General features: G+C 48.1%; 5 protein-coding genes across 7 annotated transcripts; 2 read left to right on the plus strand and 3 right to left on the minus strand.

The window, feature by feature from the left end:
• Positions 1-438: 438 nt before the first annotated feature.
• LOC120652669 (pathogenesis-related protein 1-like) lies at positions 439-1,345 on the minus strand. Its single transcript, XM_039930549.1, has 2 exons — positions 1,064-1,345; positions 439-973 (listed from the first exon to the last, which is right to left on the minus strand). Exons 1-2 carry the CDS (start codon positions 1,248-1,250, stop codon positions 678-680), a joined length of 483 nt encoding a protein of 160 aa, XP_039786483.1. The 5' UTR covers positions 1,251-1,345; the 3' UTR covers positions 439-677.
• A 1,072-nt stretch (positions 1,346-2,417) lies between these two features.
• LOC120648829 (pathogenesis-related protein 1-like) lies at positions 2,418-3,383 on the minus strand. The gene is made up of 2 exons (XM_039925475.1): positions 3,078-3,383; positions 2,418-2,961 (listed from the first exon to the last, which is right to left on the minus strand). Exons 1-2 carry the CDS (start codon positions 3,262-3,264, stop codon positions 2,666-2,668), a joined length of 483 nt encoding a protein of 160 aa, XP_039781409.1. The 5' UTR covers positions 3,265-3,383; the 3' UTR covers positions 2,418-2,665.
• A 587-nt stretch (positions 3,384-3,970) lies between these two features.
• Positions 3,971-9,312, minus strand: LOC120652670. The gene is made up of 12 exons (XM_039930551.1): positions 9,122-9,312; positions 8,890-9,030; positions 8,692-8,810; positions 8,267-8,421; positions 7,783-7,871; positions 7,156-7,675; positions 6,754-6,921; positions 6,327-6,505; positions 6,150-6,229; positions 5,945-6,053; positions 4,484-4,558; positions 3,971-4,395 (listed from the first exon to the last, which is right to left on the minus strand). The coding sequence occupies exons 1-12, from the start codon at positions 9,215-9,217 to the stop codon at positions 4,234-4,236; spliced, it is 1,893 nt and encodes a 630-aa protein (XP_039786485.1). The 5' UTR covers positions 9,218-9,312; the 3' UTR covers positions 3,971-4,233.
• Positions 9,313-9,437: 125 nt separating this feature from the next.
• Positions 9,438-14,166, plus strand: LOC120652671 (programmed cell death protein 2-like). Of its 3 annotated transcripts, none has more exons than XM_039930554.1 (11): positions 9,438-9,794; positions 9,886-9,969; positions 10,076-10,209; positions 10,287-10,384; positions 10,624-10,712; positions 10,801-10,894; positions 10,978-11,135; positions 11,236-11,306; positions 11,487-11,601; positions 11,812-12,024; positions 13,655-14,112. In XM_039930554.1, the coding sequence occupies exons 1-10, from the start codon at positions 9,555-9,557 to the stop codon at positions 11,977-11,979; spliced, it is 1,251 nt and encodes a 416-aa protein (XP_039786488.1). In that variant the 5' UTR covers positions 9,438-9,554; the 3' UTR covers positions 11,980-12,024; positions 13,655-14,112. The 3 variants fall into 3 exon arrangements, with proteins under 3 accessions (XP_039786488.1, XP_039786487.1, XP_039786486.1); XM_039930553.1 differs by lacking the exon at positions 13,655-14,112 and adding an exon at positions 12,175-12,352; XM_039930552.1 differs by having other exon boundaries at positions 9,439-9,794; positions 13,651-14,166.
• A 2,785-nt stretch (positions 14,167-16,951) lies between these two features.
• LOC120652672 (probable xyloglucan 6-xylosyltransferase 1) lies at positions 16,952-19,017 on the plus strand. The gene has a single exon (XM_039930555.1). The coding sequence runs from the start codon at positions 17,427-17,429 to the stop codon at positions 18,777-18,779; it is 1,353 nt and encodes a 450-aa protein (XP_039786489.1). The 5' UTR covers positions 16,952-17,426; the 3' UTR covers positions 18,780-19,017.
• The last annotated feature ends 1,636 nt before the right edge of the window (positions 19,018-20,653 follow it).

A 20,653-nucleotide genomic window follows, 5' to 3' on the forward strand; every position in this document is an offset into this window, starting at 1 on the left:
TAATTTACCATAATGAACAGGATGATGTATGGTAAAAAAATAGTATAACCTTTAAGTAAGGATACAACGACATGCAATTTTTTGAATTTTCAATACTAGCCGCGCAAATGCGCAGGCTATACGCCTAGTTCTTCTATATATTCAATGGCTATTATTATCAATGATGACTCAATTGTATACCGGATTGATGGTCATATATGTTTTTTTAGAAAAAAACTTGAGAAATTTTCTATTTTTGTAGCGCGCCGCATGTTGATTGACATGAAAGTAGTAGTAGTAAGATTCATTGTAAGATGACATATTCTGGACCGATGTGGAGATTAACTAACATGTATACCACAGGTTTTTAGGCATCAACAAACACCGGCTGCATGTATCAGTTCGAAACGAGCAAATATTTTTTATTGGGTCAGACCTGAAAAGAATCTCAAAACAGAGTAGTCCGTGCAGTCTAGTTTGTAACCTTTTAGTTCCCGTAGAAAACAAGAGTATACATGATCAAGCAGCGACAGCTTCGTACAAACCACTTTTAACATCTCAAACCCACACTCCACACACCACATCACTCTGCTGAGTGCTGACACGCTGCTTAGAGCAGCTTTATTTTGCATAAAAAAAAGGAACATAAAAAACTGCAAGCTGTATTGGAAAGGCAATGGCATCCCGTTCCATTGATTTTAGTTGTAGGCGTCCGGGTTGGCGACGAGGTAGGCCTCGGCGGCCTTGAAGATGGCGGTGACCGACTCCTTCGCCTTGGCGATCTCGTCCTTCACCTCCACGCCCGGCAGCAGCTTGTAGGTGGAGTCCACCTTCACCACGCTGCCGCCGTCGGCCGCGGGCTCCACCTTGATGTGCGACGCCGCTGTCTCGATGGCCACGCCGATGCTGCCGCCCTCGACGAGCGTCGACTTGCACTCGCACTTGTCGGCGTCCAGGAAGTCGAGCCTCTCCTTCATGAAGCCGAACGGCATGGCTGCAAGAGGAGCGATCACGCGTCACGCGCCGTCAGCTGTCTCTGCATCGGCCGAGAGCATAGCGATCTGGGCGTGCCGCGGACACTTACCGGAGGTGAAGTTGAACTGCCTGACGCTGCCGACGCCGCCCTCGCCGTCGACGGGGTGGGCGCTGGCGACGACGTGGGAGGCGACCTTGGGGGCCAGGGTGTGCCAGTCCGTCACGGCGGCGCGGAACAGGCGCGGCGCGGCTACCGGCGACGCGATCTCGAGGGTCCAGCTGTTGGTGGACGCCATTGCTGCGGCGATCGACTTGGCTCTCGGTGCTGAGGCGGCCTTGCCTGTGTAGCTGATGCAACTAGTTGGAGCTAGTAGCTGCAGCTTGCGTTGTGTGGGTTGCTGGAGCGAGCGGGAACGGCGGATTTAAATAGGGCGCTCGGGAGGCGGGGGTTGGTGAAGCTTGCCTCGTCGGAGTCCGGCGAGTGGTGGCTGGTGAGGTCTGAAATTGCCGCGCGCGGCGTCGGGCTTTTCCGAATTGGACGGCACTGTCGGCCCGGTGAACTTTAATAAGGCCGGCGTCGCAGAACACACGTCAGAAACTGGTGATGCCTTCCTGTCAATTTTTAGTTGAAAAGTGAGCGAAGAATGCGTTGACCGAATTGGGCAAATTGTAGACCATAGAGCATTTCTTTAGAAAAAACTAGGATCAGGCCGGTTACCGTCGCCGTCTAATGGAAAGCAACGCATTGTTTGGCACTTGGTTGGTGTGAGTGTCATTACAGAGGGAGCATAACAGCCAGACTGACAGGGCTAAAATTTAACTTATTTTCGGTCCAATCTTCTATTGACCACTGCTGACGGTTGTTGGATTCACATCGATAGACGATGGCTCATGCATACTGACACCACCATGTATAGTCTTCGAATGATGATCGAATCGAATGTGTTTGCTGCTCTCTCCTTGTGACACCACCAAACTTGTGATCCTTCATCACTCGGGCCTAGGCTTGATGCCTCGTCCCTGCATGCATATTCTCTATAGGTATTTGACGACTACAAACATTAACCACTGGTTTCAGAAGACTATTGTTGATGATACTGCCATCCTTTTTTCTTCTTAGACCTGGCTAAACAAAATCTCTTATTACAAGAAGCATCTAGTGTTTATTTCCAGCTGTGATGGAACCACCGATTCTGCGGACTGTGACGTGTTTATTTCTCCATCTAGTGTTTGAAAATATAATTGCCCGGTGTTTACTCTGTTCTTTTAGTCCTTGGTAACTATTCTTAGTCATGTTTACTCTGAGTGGAATGCCCACAATTTTTCAGATGAACAATAACTTCTTTATTACTAAACGGCAGAACTCCTAGCATTATAGTTTTTTAAAAACATTGTCACAAATTTATTACTAGAATAATAGGTTTTTCTCCCAATATTAATTCGAAACGAGCAAGGATTTCTAATTCAGCCAAACTTGCATAGGATTCCAAAATCTAATACCCTTGTAGATTAACCTTTTGTTCCCATGGTGGGTACACATTCCATTGAACACACCACTTCCAAAGTCTCAAGTCCACACATTACACACACTGCTCACGCACCGCATAGAGCAGCTTTATTTCGTATGCCTAAAAAACAGAAGAGAAAGAAACCCCAAGCATTGCATATGTATTGGAACTTGCAAGGGCAATCACATCCCATTCCGTGCGATTTAGTTGTAGGCGTCCGGGTTGGCGACGAGGAACGCCTCGGCGGCCTTGAAGATGGCGGTGACTGACTCCTTAGCCTTGGCGATCTCGTCCTTCACCTCAACACCCGGCAGAAGCTTGTAGGTGGAGTCCACCTTCACCACGCTGCCGCCGTCGGCCGCGGGCGCCACCTTGATGTGCGACGCCGCTGTCTCGATGGCCACGCCGATGCCGCCGCCCTCGACGAGGGTGGACTTGCACTCGCACTTGTCCGCGTCCAGAAACTCGAGCCTCTCCTTCATGAAGCCGAACGGCATGGCTGCATGCGGAAGCAGAGAGTCAGCAACACGCTTTGATTAGTTGCTTGATCGGAGAGGAATCACACAAGGTTTGGGCGTGAAACTGCTTGGTCGATGGGCGATGGCAGGAACCGACCAGAGGTGAAGTTGAACTGCCTGACGTTGCCGACGCCGCCCTCGCCCTCGACGGGGTGGGCGCTGGCGACGACGTGGGCGGCGACCTTGGGCGCCAGGGTGTGCCAGTCCAGCACGGCGGCGCGAAACAGGCGGACCGCCGCCACCGGGGACGCGATCTCGAGGGTCCAACTGTTGGCGGAGGCCATTGCTGCAAGCGGCGATCGGCCGAGCAAGAACGATCAGCTAGCTGTTCAGCTCAGAGAGCGTGGCAGAGCTGCTGCTGGTTTGAAGCTGCTGCTTGTGTTCGTTGCTGGGGGCAGTGGCGATTTGCGAGGGCTTTAAATAAGGCGTCTCTCGTGGCTGCGGTTGGTGAGGCTCGCGCGGATGGGGTTCCGTTGAGCGGCGACCGGTGAGGTGAGGCCTGAGAGGTGGCGCGGGGTCGTCGGCTTTTTCCACATCGGGTGGCGCCGCTGGCCGAGCACGAGCGATCATTAATGAGGGCGGATCTGAAAACACATCACAAACACGAAGTGTGCTGTCAAGTGCCATTTCCTTTTCCTAAAAAAAAAAACAGTGTGCTGCCATTTCGTCAACGTTTCAAGATGGATTTGTTGTCGAATCGGCGCCGTGGATAGTGTGGGAGAATTCGTGGTAAATAAAATTCGAAAGGATTAGGATGATGGCCGCCCAGATCAAAAGCGAGGAGGCGTTTTAGGCTTCTGCTGGGTTGGCATCTCTCGACTCGTATGGTGTAGCTACATAGAGTTTCATAACCTCCTATCTTCACCATCACACAAAAACCAAGAATTTTTCTCAGCTGTTTGCTTGTCTACGTTTGCCCATAATATTGCCTGCTGTAAACATTTGTAGATGAAGACATCTCAGCAGTCGGCTGGGTCGTACCACGTCAGATTACTGAATGCAACTGGAGTGAACCGCCTTTTCGAAATAGTTATGACTACTATGTGGGTAACATAAGCCTTAGTCAGACTACTATGTAGTGTCGTCAGAAAAAAAGATAACAAACCCACTCAAGTGCCTTTCAAATGTAACCTCATCTTGTCAAAATTCTGCGCAACCTTCCCGTGTTGCTTACTTTTAGAAACCTGACTGTGGGGCAGCAAGCTTGAATGCTACAATAACCACACAAAAGAATGCTGAATACCAGAGACAGTCTACTCAGCATCCTCATCGCTATTTTCCGATGAATCTGAATCTTGACCGAACACCATTTCATCAACTTCTTCATCTTCCTCCTCATCGGACTGAGCAGCAACATCAGCGACTTGCATCTCCTCTGATGGCAGTTCAGATGCATTATTAGCAGCCTTGTCGACCTGATGCAATTCAAATCAGCATTTGGTTAGAGATTAATGGAAGAGTTACAATTTCACTTTTTTTTCCAGTGCTGAAGATATATGAAACCTGAGCCCTTATTAGCTGAAGCCGGCCAGAAAGCTTCAGTAGATCTTCAGTTGCCGTGTATCTTTCTGCACACATCTGCAAATGAAGGAATGACTTGGTTAGTCCTTTCTGCACATAACTGGTAATAGCCTGTACTTGTAAACACAAAATGCCAAGCACTGTTTGACCCCACCGAAAAAAAAAGCCATGTTGCCTGGATTCAGCCGGTTCCAGGTTTGTTCCAGTGGCATGCCAACATTATCAATCCCAGGTTATATTTGGCTAGTTCAGACATATTAGACCTCCCAAATTTGGCATACAAAAACTTGGGAGTATTGTGATATAGTGCTGAAACTAAGGCAAAAGGATGAAGTAATAAATATACAAATGTTGATGTTCCACGAAAGTTAGGCCCCTCATGGAATGCAAAACGTTACTCACATGCTCACAAATCCTATGAGATTACCTGTGTTTCAGATGCTGCCATGCAATAATGTGGTGTTTTTCACCAAATTTATTAGGAATGAAACAGAAGCCAGCAGTAGTTTATTAGTAATCAGTATTACATAGCATGTGAACTCCCATATTTATCTCACACTGGAATTATTCCTTGACTCTTATTTCCATATGCATTTGCACAATATTCTGACAGTGACTATAATAGCCATCAAGGGCAATCAACATCATTATTTGAACTGTCAAGAGATCTCTTGAGCAGAAACCATCTTGCTGAACTTGCCATCTAAACCATCCAAGCAGTACAGGGAGGAATTAAGGAACATCATCATCCAGGTTATGGAAAATAACAACATTAGGCCTTACGATGCAGATCTGATGAACAGAGAACCTGTCCACACCAGTCAAATGCACTTGTTGCCACTTGCAACAAGCTATGCAAATTCTTAAAGAAGGCAAATGAACCATATCACAACAAGCTAGCATTTGTTGCCACTTGCTCAACGAGATGTGACCAATGCCCAATGCATATATATGCACATTCTGCTAGCCTTTGGTATGGCCAGGCAAAGCTAATTGCATTGCAGGTCTCTCAAGCCAACAAACTACATTCTGCTGTTGTGTCATACTCTAATATCAGTCACTGGACCTAAAATAACTGTTCAATCCTGTCCACCACGATTTAGCGTTGTCATCACTTCTGGACAAGATGGCCACTGAATGCATGTTTTATTCTTTTATCTTTTAGTATGACAAGCAAAGTCTCGTACCAACCATTCATACTTGCAATGGAGGTCTCCAAGTTAGTGAGCCACATTCTGCTGTTATCTAATTTCAACCATTTTTAACCTAGAAGACAGTAGGTAATAGCAAAACCTCTCTTAATTACGAAATTATTCCATGAGATTAACAACAATAAGTCGATACTATATGATGTTCCTAATAATGCGCAAAGTATTCAAAAGCTACAGAAAGAAAACTAGATATCCAGCATGTTTCAGCTAGTACTGGTGACAGAAACCATACCTTCTCAAGGTTGCTCATCAGTTTTGTGGATTTCTCAGTGTGAATAAAACGGCCATGAATGACTAATAGGCAGTATATCCACCGCAAAACAAGCTCTGTGCTACCAGATCTGGGAAGACAAATCCACAAACAAGACAGAATACACAGTTATATACAGCATGAAAACACAATGGTGAACAAATTTATACATGGGAGTCTTGGGCACCTTGTTTTCCATGCAGATATTAAATTTTCAAGAAGTTTGCAAGCATCTCCAGGTTTCAATGATCTTAGATGCGCCCGAATCTGTTGAACAATAGAACATCATGAGCATAAAACATATAACGTAGACATGTAAACAAATATATGATGGAACATGGAAATACAATTCAGTTCCACAAACCTTCTTGCTGGGTAAATTAGCATCGACTTTTACGCTGCCATCACCAAAAAAACCAGAAAAAATATCGGTTGGAATGCCAGGATGGCCCTCAATGCTCTGATATACTCCAGTATCAAGGACACCAGACTTCCTCATCATGTCTTCGACGCATATGCCACGTTCGATTCTTTCCACGACAACTGAACAAGTAGAAGAGCGAGTGCAGTTACCAAACTGTTTAATTGAGACATCAACATGGTGACAGATAAATAAAACAACACATGCATTTACTGGAACCTAGAGTAACAGCTCCTGAATAATAACCTACAATGTGTAGCTGTGAATGGGAAAACAGCTACTTCAAAATATCCACACTACACATCATGCAGCGTTTCATTACTTATGCAGAACTGGAAAAGAAGAGGAAACTACTTATAGATTATTTTACCTCTTTTCTGGATAGGGCTTGTAGTGGTGAGGTCACTATGAATCGAAGGCTCAGTGTCACCACTGGGTTTTGTCACACCATGTTTCCTTTTCTTTTCCTGTATATGGAGCTTTGGAAGAGGAAGTATGGCATCTTCAGCATTGGCTCGATCTAGAGCAGTGACAGTTTCTGTAAGAAGATAATCAAGATTCAGCCCAAGAGTAGCTATCAAATACTGTGTTCTGAATAGAATTCCAAAAGTGCTTCCATGTTTCACCCTTTAGAAAATTGCACAATCTAGTACCAGATTTATCTATTAAAACCTTTAGAATTCTTTTGATTTGTGCAATTCCCAATAAGCAGGTGCAGCAAACAAGCAAGATAAAATTTTAACCATGTAACTAACAAACAGTATCACAATACCTTTCTTCTTCACAGATTGGTCTTTCTTTGCCATGGTGGTTTGAGTATTTGGCAAGAGAACTCCATCTTGAGACATGCCCAGATTAATGTCCGTACCATAACAAAGCAAAAGTTTATCAAAAGATGGTTTTACTACAGACCCATAGGCCAGCAGGACATGGGCAGAATTAGGTCCACCCATTCCTTGATGTTTTGCAGCGAATATCGAGAATGCCTGATTCCTTGATAGAGAGGACTCCGACAATGTGATCCTGGTAGGCTTCTTATTACACAGGTCATCAGTGTTACACGCAGACCAGAAATAGCAGATACCAATCTCAGAAATAGCCAACACATGTATTTCTCCTTTGTCTGAACATTTACAATCTACAAATATTGCTGGGTGCTCCATAGACAGTATACAGTTTGAGCTCTGAGTTTTACCACCACCCAACTTCCAAATGGCAATATACCGTTCCCCAATACCAGATGACAGAACATACTGGCTATCATTGCTAAACACCATGCTCCTCACAGCAACCTAAGAAATTTTAATGGTGCAACAGCAAAAGATAGTTATTAGGTACAACAAATAACTGTAAACACTAGAGGAATAACAGTAGGTAAGAGAAGAAAAGACATACTCACCGGATGCCCAGAGAATTTTTGAATCTTTTTGTTGTCAGAAGTATCAAAGGTCCTCAACTGGCCAGCTGCTGTTGCCAAAATATTTCCATCTGATGTAATAAAATACGAGCTGAGATTCGTTAATGTGAAGGATGGTGGAAAAATGTTAGGTATTGAGTGCATATATGGAAGGTGGGTCCTACAAGGACTTTAACAAAAAAGTACACATATTATACTATTAAATACACATTTCAGTAAGCAGCATATATCAATAAAAACATCATACAAGTGTCAATGCAGATAGACAGATATTATTCACTGAGTCCATGTGCCTGCCAGATTTGTAGCCAAATTAAAATGGACAAGTGGAACCAAAATTAACCAAGTATTGGTGGCACAGGGCCTCATAGTGGTGTCGCATCAACATAATATAATTTATTACAAGAGGAGGTACAATAGAGCAAAAACAATCATAAGTCAAGAAGCAATTTCACAGTCGATATACCTGATGACACAGCTAATGCAGATATTGCTTTCGAGGAAGATCTGAATTTCCCCAGGGCTGACCCATCTGAGGCATCAATCCTACAGACCATGCCATCAGCACCTGCAGTGTACACAATCCGCCCATGCTTCGAGTATGCTACAGCCGTCACACCCCTAAACACATCAAACAAGGATTCCAATAACAGAACATGTGTAAGCTCAAACTTGTTGAGATTAACATTACCATCAAAATTCCAAACAGTGACAGGGCCAAAGATACAATATGAGTATGCTTCTCAATGTGTTTTGGTTTATTTTGTTGTTGTTAGTACGATTATAGATTAATCTGTACTCAATTTATTGCTTTGCCCGTTTCAGCAAGTGAAACTGCAGTTTTGCCTTGCATTTGTATTAAGATATTAAGAGATAAACAAACCAACTTACCCAGGGTGGCAATCGCTGACCTTCCACTTCCACTGTCCAGCAGCAACATCGAGGGCTAGTACATCCCCACTGCCTGTTCCAAGCACAAGCAGTGAGCTTCCGGCCTTCCTCTTCTTCAGCTAAGAAAAAAAATAAGCAGGTGATAAGAGCGCATTCCAACATCACAAGCTGTAACAGCTCAACATGGGGTTCGCTCACCTTGCCGGAGAGCTGTACCCACTTCATGCATGTGTAATCGAGGGCGAGGTGGCCGCGCTTCGTCTCGGCGCCGGCACCGGCCTCCACCGCCGGGATGTCGGCGAACTCCGTTTGCAGGCGGCCCCGAACGGCGTCCCATACCTGCGATAACGGCAAAGAGAGCGCGTGAGCTAGCCCATAGCTTCAGTGCCAAGAGCAAACGCAAGGACCGTAAGTTCCGAAGGTTCCATGCCTTGATGCGACCGTCCCCGGAGGAAAGCGCGAGGAAGTCCGCGCTGGGGCTGAAGGAGGCGAGGAGGTCGCGGATTGGAGACGCAACGGGCGCCATGTCCGGCGCGCGGCGGAGGCCTAGCCGGAGGCGGCGGCGGCGGCGGGGGGAAGGGTTTTGGGGAGGAACGGGGTACCCGTTCCAGCAAATGGGAACCGAGCGCGAGTCTCCCTAGCGCGCCGCCTTTTCCGTTTGGGTTCGGAGTTCGGTGGCTCGACACGGGCCGTTGGGCCCGGTCGGTTTCGTTTTGTAGCTCGCTTCAGCGGCTGAGCCGGACCGGGAGGGCTAGGGTTTTTCATCAGCGCCCAAAAGCCCCAAACCAACACGGCAGCAGACATTTTGCCGCCGCACGGCACCACTCCCGCCTCCACCGCCGCCCCCCTCGCCGCCGCCGGGAATGGAATCCAGTGCCGATAAACTTCGCGGCCTCCGCATCACCTCCCTGGATGAGGATGATGACGATACCGTGATTCCGCACCAGCCCCTTCCGGGCCCCGCCGCCGCGGCAGCGGATTACGAGGACGACGACGAGGATGAGGAGGAAGAGGCGGAAGTGACCCTTGGTGTGCTTAAGAAGCCGAAGCGCCCAGGCCTCCTCCTCCGCCACTTGTTCCCCAGCAAGGCCGGCGGCATCCCGGTTCGTGCGCCAACCCGATCGTGTTGACCTCCATCTTTTGTGCAGTGCAGTGTATTGATATTTGATACGAGGGTCCTGTGGGTTTATTCAGGCATGGCTGGACCCCGTGAACTTGCCTTCCGGGAAATCCAGCTGCTGTGGTTTCTGTGGCGAGCCTATGCAGTTCGTCCTCCAGGTGATTTCTTTGTGTGTAGTAAAGTTGCGACACGCTGACACTTGATTACTTGTTATTTGGATGTCGAACCCAAATAAGTTGATTATAATTGGTTTCGTTTTTTTAGATTTATGCCCCAATTGAGGACAATGCTGCAGCATTCCACCGAACGCTGTTCGTGTTCATGTGCCCATCGATGGCGTGCTTGCTCCGGGATCAGCATGAACAGTGGAATCACAGGCATGGGAATCCATGTAGAAGGTGCAGCAAGTCCTATGACTACTAATTTTGTTCAGAGATCTTCTGATTTTGATTGCTTGAAGTGGATTGTATTGCAGCATCAAAGTTTTCCGGTGCCAGTTGCCACGGACTAATGCCTTCTACTCAACTGAACCTCCAAAGCATGATTGCTCTGACAAGCCACTATGTCCAGGAGGTAATGTTCTTGGCTGTTGCATGGCAGTTGGTGCTATATTTTCTTCATCAGGTAATAACGCTAAATATGTGAATATATGTTTGGTAGTGACTGCATTTCCGGATCATATCTTCAATTGCTGAATTATTGAACTTGCCATCTATAATATTTATTTGTTTCTGCCAGTGTGCAGCCTTTTCTCCATGTCAGTTAGTTGGATGTTACTGATTTCTTTCGAATGATCAACTGTGTGTTGCCAGCTCCTGTATGTCACTGGTGTGGTACCTGGAAAGGTGATAAAATTTGTAGTAGCTGCAAGAAAACAAGATACTGTTCTGAGAAACATCAGGTATTATATGTCAAATTTTAACACCGATTGATTGATCTCTGACATGAGCACGTATTTTGGATAAACGCCCTTGATTGTTCTTTGGCAGGCACTGCATTGGCGCACTGGTCATAAAAATGACTGCCTCCAGTTAATCAGTTCTTCTGATCCTTCAAAATCTGTTCTGCCGGCTATAGGAAAAGGTGATTATGCATGAGTTACTTAAGCTATTTATGCTCTTAACATTTGAATTATGATTTTCTGACATTTTTTTATCTACTTGCAGTTCCTGCTAGCACTTCCTGGCCAGAATTTGAGATAGAAATTGACTTTGAAGGTACCTTTGATTCTGATAGCTGTGATGAAAATAACTCCAAGTCCTTGGTAATGCACAGACATGGGAAACCAGATGCTATGACGCAGTCATGGATGGATCAATTTGAGGTTTTGAGACCCGTTTTCTCTCTTGCTTTCTTTGGGATAATCTCTGTTGGACTTCTGCTTATATTGATCACTTTGTTTATTTACTGCTATATCTGTTTAGGCTGATGCTGACAACAAACGATGGGCATCTTTTCAAGAGCGTGTCTCAAGAGCACCAAACCAAGTCTTGAGGTGGTATTTCTATTGATTGCATAAGTTCTGTTCTATGCCTATGTTTACCACGTATTCACCTGCATTTTGTCTTACTGTTTTGAGAAATAGCACTATTGTTACTGAACTTATTACTTCCACTGCATACTTATTTTCAAGAAAAGTCTATTGTGAATATTATGCATGACATGTATTGGGCAGGTATTGTCGAGAACCAAATGCTAAACCTCTCTGGGCACTATCTTCTGGGTGTCCGTCAAATGCTGATATTCCATCATGTAGCTCCTGTAAAGGTCCATTATGCTATGAATTTCAGGTTGGTCAAATTTATAGTTTACGACCAGTCGACCACAGTCCATTTTTCATTACAGTAATATATCTAATATCTCATAGCCTTACAACTGCAACAATCGATGTTCTAATTCTTTTTTGTGTATATATTCAGTACCACCAAATTAAAAGTTAAGATCCAAATGTAAGGGTTCTGTTTTTCTCATTTACTTACAAATATGTGTTCTGCTTCCAGATAATGCCACAATTGCTTTATTATTTTGGTGTGGGAAACCAACCAGATTCACTTGACTGGGCAACAATTGCTGTTTACACATGTGAAGGGTCATGTGACCAAAATGTTAGCTACAAAGAGGAATTTGCTTGGGTTCAGTTGTACCCTACAACAACCACGAAGCGTTGATAATAATTACCACTTCCTCGCAGTAACTGCTGTCCAATGCTGCAGGTTTGAAACTTCACCTGTTTTTGTGTTGCAAACTTATTATTGCTTTCAGTTTGTTGCTATAAGTACACAGGTCTGCATACAGGCTTTAATTTGCACTGTTAACTAGTATGAAAAGGATGAAACAACAATATATTTTCCTTTGATTTTTAGGTATAGCAGAAACACTTCAGTAAATACACCCACCAGTAGATCTAAGAGCTTCTCATCGAGGCCCACTGTTATACCTACACCTTGAGAATCAAGGTACCAGCAGGCTATAGCTGATGTAATATATGGAGATATCATAAGTTCATTGCTTCTGGCTAGATGCAGAACTTGTGCTTGCCTATGTGCTTGTCCAGATTAAAAATCCCCTCCCCATAGCAATGTTCAAGAAGGCGGAATTAGGCGGCCGCCTAGGCGCGCTTAAGCTCTAGGCGAGGGGTCCCCGCCTCGCCTATGGGGGTAGGCGGTCCCCTAGGCGGCGCCAGCTCGTCGGCGGTGAAAGGATGGCCGCAATTCCATCCCTGGTGGCCGCCGTGCAGATCCGCCAGGTGGGGACGCCATGCGCCGGCGAGGGAGGAAGGGACATCAAGCGCAAGCAGCGGTGGAGGATGTCGGAGCCTGAGAGGCGGCGGCGGCGGCGGCGGCGGCGTGTGCTGGACGGTGGCGGAGGAGACTGAGGCCGAGCAGGTGGCGGAGGAGGAGGAGGAGGAGGAGGAGGAGGAGGAGGGCGGCGGCATAGGCGGGCGGGCGGGCGACGTCGTCCTGGGCAACGGAGGAAGCAGGGGCGGGAGGGTGGCGGCCTGGGCGGCAGAGACGGGTGGAGGAGGAGGGTGGGTGGGGAGGATAAGGTTGAGGCTAGGGATAAGTTAGGGTTGAGACTTGGGTTGGGCTGCTTGATGGGCTTTCTATCTAACTTTAGGCCCATTATTCTCAAGTTTTCCTTTTTTTTAGAGATAGTTGATGTGTATGGCAAGAAATATCTACATATATAGCACCGCCTAGCAAATCGCCTTGAAATGCCTAGGCTCGCCTAAGCTCGCTTAGGCTCTGGGCGGTGGGTCACCGCCTAGAAACCGCCTAGCGCCTTTTTGAACATTGCCCCATAGTGTGAAGTGGCTTGTAGCTTTGCAGGAACAACCAAGTCAAAAAGAAATATGTTAAGTTCTTATAGATAGATGTAAATTCCTGATTATTTCTCTGTTCATCCAACATGTTGCTAAAGTGATCACTTATAACTAGTGTTGAGTTGGTTTATCTTTTTCGGTATTAGTGTGTGGTGGCACATCCATTGGAAGTGTGAGTCTGCTAAAAAAAATGTGAAATGTGGGTGAGAATTTTCTGAGAGTTCTCAGAATTAATTAACAGATAGTAATCCACTCTGGTGTTAAGTTTGTTTAGGTGATGACATTGTTTTATCCTTCATAGAACTATACTCGTGTGACCTTCTGTACCTAGGTGATAGTTTGGTTGTCCCTAGTCCCTGGAACTGGTGGAAGTATTGGTTAGGCTACTCGTATTAAAATATGGTCACGCAGAATGCATTACCAAACATAAAGCTTTCATAAAGAACTATGGGCATATTGACCTGCATTATCGAAGATACAAGCCTTTATACTAATTTCGTTGTTCCCTATTGTATAGCTAGGGAGGCCCGGGAATCATCTACATGCACTCCAGACCGTTGTTCCAAGCAACTCTCTTTTTTTTTGTACTGGAGATTTCGAAATGGGAAGTGGCATCGATGCTTGCAGGTCATTACCACGCAAAAAAAAAATGTTTCCAGATCAATTGGCCGTGCAGTTTTAAGCATCTTCCGAGCGTGGTCCCAGACTAGCATGCTTGGTGCTCGTTACATTGGCTTTGTACCATTTAGACACTACTCTAGGGCCCATATAGACGTGATGACAAATAGTTGCATACTTCCATTTTTCGGACACCACCATGGGTGGTTTGATGGTGTAATTGGTGTTCGTTTTGTTAAATATCTTTGGGGCGTCTTTTCTTCTATTAAAAAGACCTTGGCTTGCCCCCTTTTTTGTCCTCCAGATTGGTAAAACCTTTTTTTTTTTGCTTATTAGTTTGGGCTCAGAAGGTCCTCTCATACATGTATACTTTTCCGACGAAGATGCTAAAATTTTGTTGAATTAGTTTTTTTTATTTTGTATGGTAATAACATCCACCGGTGTCTACCATCCCGGTACGCACTGCTCTTATTTGCGCGTGGTGCGCTCATTGCCTAATACAATACCCATGTGCACCTTTGTCAGTTCAGAACGCTATTTGCAAGCATACCTGTTGGTTGTTCCCTTCTGTAGACGCTCGCACGTCTTGCACTGATGGGTACGGCGCTGTGCCGGTGTCCCTCGCACGACCCCCAGCCGGGCGTGGACGGCCGCCGGGTCACAGTCTCGCTCGCGCACCGGAAAGAGCCCAATACGACCTGCCGGTGCCGGCCCTTTTGAGGATAGAAAACGCGGCAGCCGGAAGAGAACGCGGCGTCGTCTCTTGCCGGCAGCGGAAGAAACAAGACAGCCAACAGAAAAGGGGAGGAGAGCGCAACGTGCTCACGTCGGCGCGCCGATTCCACGGCCGGCGAGCGGCGATGATTGATGCGGCGCACGCGAGGTCGGCACACCTGGCTGGCAGTCGGGGCACGGAAGGCATCAATCAAGCCGGAAAGATCTCTCTGGGGGAGGAGCCCTGCTGGGAAATCTCGGATCCGCTTGCCGTTTATCTTTCTGTCCCGGTGGCCTCTTCCTACGTACCGCGCGGTGCCTTGGCGCGGTCCGGCAAGTGGCCGGCCGGGGTAAAGTAGCCGCGATAAACAAATCGGGGGGGGGGGGGGGGGGGGGGGGTGGATCGGCCTGGGTACGTGCGTGCGAGCTTCTGGGCGGCACTGGTGGCAGCACCGGAAGGCACTTGTGTATAATAATCGCGGCTGATGAGGAGTCAAATTCTCCCGAGTTCCCGTGGAGAGATCGCCGCTGAGCGATGCCCAGATTTTCGCTGAGCGGCAGGCAGATCGGATCTGCATTGCCGCGCATCATCAGTGTAACAAAGTAGAGCCGGCAGAAAGATCTACAGGAATTATGTAGTAAAAAAATGTATCACTGTAACATTTTTTCCACCCAAATTGGGTGTGGGATTTTTCTAGGGTAACCCATTTTTCTACCCAGATCGCTACGAGCGAGGATCACATGTTCTAGGCAGGCTCGACTTTTACGAGTTACCATGCGGCAAAAAAAAGGACAGAGGTAGAGCCGTGCTACTGAGCCCGGAACCATTTTCTTTTTCTGCTAATGGAAATTCGGAAGCTTCTTAACGACGTTATCAGAGCCGCATAGGTGCGTGCACTTAGCCACTTAAGACAACAAATTCTAACCCCGTGTTCGGTCTAAGGTTTTTTATTTTAATTATACAGTACAACTCACACATTTATAATGCACGCACACTTACACTTCTACGAATACACGTACGCAAAGGTGACGTCACGTGCCGGGAGGCCTTAAAATTTTTCGCCGCTCACACCTACCTAAAACGAAAACCCAAAAACAAACGGGCCATTGGGGGTTCTAGTAGGAACTCAATTTTGCTGACACAGGCGAACCCTAACGCGCTAAGTTTAACTAATCACGGCGTGGTCCCTTAATTGCTCGCCGTCGCCGTCGACGAACGGCGAGGGCTCCACGACCGACACTCCCTGATCTGTTTTCTACCCGGAAGAAGCCCGCTCGTACACGATGACATGTGGGGCCGGTATTGCGGTGGCCCACACGTCGGTGGAAGGTGCGACGTAGAGGAGGGGCTTTTGGTGGAGCGTGGCGACGGAGGAGGAGCTGGGGGTCCCGCGACGGGGACGCGGATAGATTTTAGACGTTGGAAAAAGTCACCGCGTCATGTGCCGGCTGCAACCTCTCCCTCCCTGGCCTGGCTTCCAACTGGCCACCACCACCGCGTAGCGAGTGATGGGATGAGCAGCGACGGCCACTCCCTCTCTCTCACCGGTGTGACGCAAGCGGGTCTCCAGCGCAGCAAATCCATTTCCATGCAAAAAACAACCCAGAGGCTAGTACCGGCATCTTTAAAATTTTAATGGTGCTTCGCGTGTGACGAGTCCATTAGTCTGTTTGTCATTCATGAACTTCACCGTTTGACTGCAGAATATTCCGATCCACGCTTGCATCAGCAACATTTTTTTTGAAAGCACCCAGAATAAGACTCAGTTGGTCACCACCGCGCGCTCAACATAGATGGACTACCGAAAAATCCGAAAATGCACCTGCCGAGACTTACACATGCACACACACCACACATCTATACACACACGCACCTCGGTACTCTCTCTAGGGATAAACCCGGTGCCACATCCGGGCAATCCCAGGCGGGGAATCGAACCCGGTAGGTAGCCTCCGCGACGGGAGTCCTACCACTGCGCCGCAGGCGCGTTGACATCAGCAACATTTTCAGTCGCTTTCCGTCGCTCTTGCGTACGAAAAACACACAGGGAAAAGAGTAAAAAGTTGGTAGCCCCGACTGGTTATGACACGTCACACATTAACAAGCCCCCAAAGAAGTGTGGTGCTTTTCTAGGAAAAATAATTATGGTACTTTTCTAAGAAAATAAGAATTATGGTACTAATAATTTACTACTACCTTACTGTAGTCGCATTCAAAATCTGGAAAAGTCAAAACCCGAGACCCTCGAACCCGCAAGCCCGGTCACTTCCCTCCACCGTCATGACGGCAAATCAACCGATTAAAGTGGTTAATTTAACCAACGCCTCCCATGCTGTCCATACGCGCTCTCCCAGGGCCCACCCGCCATAGACACACCGCACCGAACCAAACCGGAGGTTAAACAGCGATCGATCCCATTAAGCGTCCGCGTCTGCGCTGGGGTAAAAAGGTGTGGAAGCATCGCATCTCGTGTCCGAGTCGTCCTGCGCTGCTCCCCATCCCCCCTGGCCCTCTCTCTCTCTCTCTCTCTCTCACCACAGCCCAGCCTCGCCTTCTTCTTCCTCCTCCTCTTCTCCCCCCAATCTGCGGCGGGGTTGATTCGATTTCGATTCCCCCCCCCCCCCCAACCGATCGCCCTCCTCCTCCTTCCCCCAGACAGCCAACGCAATCCGCTCCCCGAGGCGCCTCCCCCACCCCACAACGTGCGCGCTCACTCGTCGCGGGCGGGGCCGGCACACACACCGCCACCACCCTTATTAATTTCCCCATCCCCCTCCGCGCTTCAAAACCTCCTCGTCCGCCTCCGCCTCGTCCTCCTCCCCTGCCACTCTCAAGCCCCGCGGGCGCCGCATTGCTCGCCGCCGCCTCGGTTCCTCCTGCGTCCCCTTCTGTATTTGGTGGTTTGGTCTGGGTTTGGTTGCGAGGAGGAGAGAGGCGGAGTTTGATCGGAGGAGGGGAAAATGTGGGCGGCGCGGTTGGTCGGGGAGCGCCGGATGCGGCAGATCCAGCGCTTCGCGCGGAACGCCAAGCTCACCGTCGTCTGCCTCTTCCTCACCGTCCTCGTGCTCCGCGGCACCGTCGGCGCCGGCCGCTTCGGCACGCCGCAGCAGGACCTCATCGAGCTCCGCCAGCACTTCGTCTCCCACCCGCATCGGGCGCTCGCCGAGCACCACGACGCCAGGTCCAGGGGCTCCGCCACGACCACCACCACCACCACGTCCTCCTCCTCCTCCGGACGCGGCGACGACGAGCCCGACCCGCCGCCGAGGACGCTCAGGGACCCGCCCTACACGCTGGGCCCCAAGATCACCGACTGGGACGAGCAGCGCGCCGCCTGGCACCGCCGCCACCCGGAGACGCCGCCCTTCCTCAACGACGTGAAGCCGCGGGTGCTGCTCGTCACCGGTTCCTCCCCCAAGCCCTGCGAGAACCCCGTCGGTGACCACTACCTCCTCAAGTCTATCAAGAACAAGATCGACTACTGCCGCGTCCACGGCATCGAGATCTTCTACAACATGGCGCTGCTCGACGCCGAGATGGCCGGATTCTGGGCCAAGCTCCCGCTCATCCGGGCGCTGCTCCTGGCGCACCCGGAGGTCGAGTTCCTCTGGTGGATGGACTCCGACGCCATGTTCACCGACATGGCATTCGAGCTCCCATGGGAGCGCTACGGGCCGTACAACCTCGTCATGCACGGCTGGGACGAGATGGTCTACGACGACAAAAATTGGATTGGGCTCAACACTGGCAGCTTCTTGCTGCGCAACTGCCAGTGGTCGCTTGATATGCTGGATACCTGGGCGCCAATGGGGCCAAAGGGCCCTGTCCGCATTGAGGCTGGCAAGGTGCTGACCAAGTCCTTGAAGGATCGACCAGTATTTGAGGCTGATGATCAGTCGGCCATGGTGTACATCCTCGCCACTCAGCGCGAGAAATGGGGTGACAAGGTGTACCTGGAGAATGGGTACTACCTCCACGGCTACTGGGGCATCTTGGTTGATAGGTATGAGGAGATGCTTGAGAATTATAAGCCAGGGCTTGGGGATCACCGGTGGCCGCTCGTCACTCACTTTGTCGGTTGCAAGCCTTGCGGCAAATTTGGGGACTACCCTGTTGAGCGTTGTCTCAAACAGATGGACCGTGCATTCAATTTTGGGGATAACCAGATCTTGCAGATGTATGGGTTCACGCACAAGTCGCTTGCAAGCAGGAGAGTGAAGAGGATCAGGAATGAGACTAGTAACCCACTCAAGATGAAGGGTGAGCTTGGGTTGCTCCACCCCGCATTCAAGGCTGTGAAGACTTCCACATGATAATTAGAGTACAATTCCACTTGTTATTTTGTTTCTTCGTTCTAGATCCTGTTGGGTCTGAATCTGAAGTGTTCTTTTTGTAGAATCGGGTGACAGCAGGAGTTTGGGTTGGGATCATGGGATGGATATGTTGTAATGTGAGATGTTAGGAAAATGATGTTATGTTTATTTGTTGGCATAAGTTATGTCTTACACTGCTAGAAATTGAGTTAATGAATGAACTCAAGTTATTGGTCAACATGATAGCAGCAGCAACAACAACAACAACATAGCCTTTTTTCCCAAGCAAGTTGGGGTAGGCTAGAGATGAAACCCGAAAGAAATAAGTTCAAGGTTCAGGCACATTGATAGCTAGTCTCCAAGCGCTCCTATCCAAAGCTATCTCTTTAGAGATGTTCCAATCCTTAAGGTCTCTCTTAACCGACTCATCCCACGTCAGTTTAGGTCTACCTCTACCCCTCTTTACATTATCGACTAGCTCAAGGATCCCATTACGCACCGGCGCCTCAGGAGGCCTTCGTTGGACATGTCCAAACCATCTCAGCCGATGCTGAGTAAGTTTCTCCTCAATTGGTGCCACCCCGACCCTATCCCGAATAACTTCGTTCCGGACTCTATCCCTCCGTGTGTGCCCGCAAAACCACCGCAACATCCGCATCTCTGCTACACTCAGTTGCTGCACATGTCGTCTTTTTGTAGGCCAACATTCAGCACCGTATAATATCGCCGGACGAATTGCTGTCCTATAGAATTTGCCTTTTAGCTTTTGTGGCACCCTCTTGTCACAAAGGATGCCAGAAGCTTGCCGCCATTTCAACCAGCCAGCTGAAATTCTATGCCTAACATCTTCATCAATGTCGCCATCCTTTTGTAACACCGATCCTAAATACCGAAACGTATCCTTCTGGACCACCACTTGCCCATCTAGACTAACGTCTCCCCCCTCATGCCTAGTCGCGCTGAAATCTCTTGTATTCTCTCATATTGGCTGAATGGTTGTGATTTTCCATTGCCTCCAGTACACCATTAGGTGTCCAATTATTCATGAGATATCAGGGTCCTTCAGCAGGATAGGATATGGTTGTCCTCCGAGGCAATTACCTTGCTTTCTTGTTTGCCTTACTATTAGTGGTGATGTGGTAGCAAGAAACTCTAGTTATGTTATATGTGAGCTCAAAATCCTCAACAAGGTATGGGTTGCTAGGAGTTAGACATCAGTTTACACTCGTTATTTTGCCCTTGCTTCATCTGTATCTTCTATTTAAATCATTGAAGAGGAGGGCCTGATACTATTCACCATTTCCTTGTTTTTGTAACATTTTATTGGCTTTGATGAGAAACTGTGCAATGATGTGAACTTGTCTGCGCTGGATTCTTGTAAATTGATCACGGTGTTATGACAGATTTTGTATTGCATGCCATTCTTTTTATGCTGTGACCTGTTGATGTATACCCCAAAGTTATCGAACTTCATTTTCATAGTAGACGAAGTTATGTTTCCTGGAAGCGACTGCAATGCTGGGTTTTTTCCGTTGCAGTCTTGATTTCGTTTTAACAGCTTTTCGTACAGTACGATGCAACTGGCCCAGTAACTTGATATCGGTAGCCTTCTGGGGAAGGCATTGGTTCCAGAACCCCCTTTTTTCTCTAAAGTTTCTTGATACTAATAAGTTTATACTTTATACCAGTTTCATGGTTTCAAATTTGATTGGTCCTGTCGATGGAATCACTGCCACTGCTGATGTGATCTGTGAAATATAACAATAGATGTCTATGATCTCTTTCCTTTGTCGGCAAATTCAGTTTTCCTAGCACATTGCGTTCTCTGTGGGATCCCGGCGGAATTTGGCATCTGCTGTGTGAACATCAGCGCT

This window comes from Panicum virgatum, chromosome 9K (genome assembly GCF_016808335.1).
Source record: "Panicum virgatum strain AP13 chromosome 9K, P.virgatum_v5, whole genome shotgun sequence".
NCBI lineage: Eukaryota > Viridiplantae > Streptophyta > Magnoliopsida > Poales > Poaceae > Panicum > Panicum virgatum.

Bases quoted from the DNA above. Each gene is read 5' to 3' on its own strand.
- LOC120652670 (XM_039930551.1), bottom strand. From the start codon at position 9,217: ATGGCGCCCGTTGCGTCTCCAATCCGCGACCTCCTCGCCTCCTTCAGC. The intron at 7,676-7,782 runs GTGAGTATGTCT...AAAATTTCTTAG, and splicing joins AAAAATTCTCTGGGCATCCG to GTTGCTGTGAGGAGCATGGT. The intron at 4,396-4,483 runs GTTTCATATATC...GAATTGCATCAG, and splicing joins TTCAGCTAATAAGGGCTCAG to GTCGACAAGGCTGCTAATAA.
- LOC120652669 (XM_039930549.1), bottom strand. From the start codon at position 1,250: ATGGCGTCCACCAACAGCTGGACCCTCGAGATCGCGTCGCCGGTAGCC. The intron at 974-1,063 runs GTAAGTGTCCGC...CTCCTCTTGCAG, and splicing joins GCAGTTCAACTTCACCTCCG to CCATGCCGTTCGGCTTCATG.
- LOC120652671 (XM_039930554.1), top strand. From the start codon at position 9,555: ATGGAATCCAGTGCCGATAAACTTCGCGGCCTCCGCATCACCTCCCTG. The intron at 9,795-9,885 runs GTTCGTGCGCCA...GGGTTTATTCAG, and splicing joins GCAAGGCCGGCGGCATCCCG to GCATGGCTGGACCCCGTGAA. The intron at 10,895-10,977 runs GTGATTATGCAT...ATCTACTTGCAG, and splicing joins TCTGCCGGCTATAGGAAAAG to TTCCTGCTAGCACTTCCTGG.
- LOC120648829 (XM_039925475.1), bottom strand. From the start codon at position 3,264: ATGGCCTCCGCCAACAGTTGGACCCTCGAGATCGCGTCCCCGGTGGCG. The intron at 2,962-3,077 runs GTCGGTTCCTGC...TTCCGCATGCAG, and splicing joins GCAGTTCAACTTCACCTCTG to CCATGCCGTTCGGCTTCATG.
- LOC120652672 (XM_039930555.1), top strand. From the start codon at position 17,427: ATGTGGGCGGCGCGGTTGGTCGGGGAGCGCCGGATGCGGCAGATCCAG.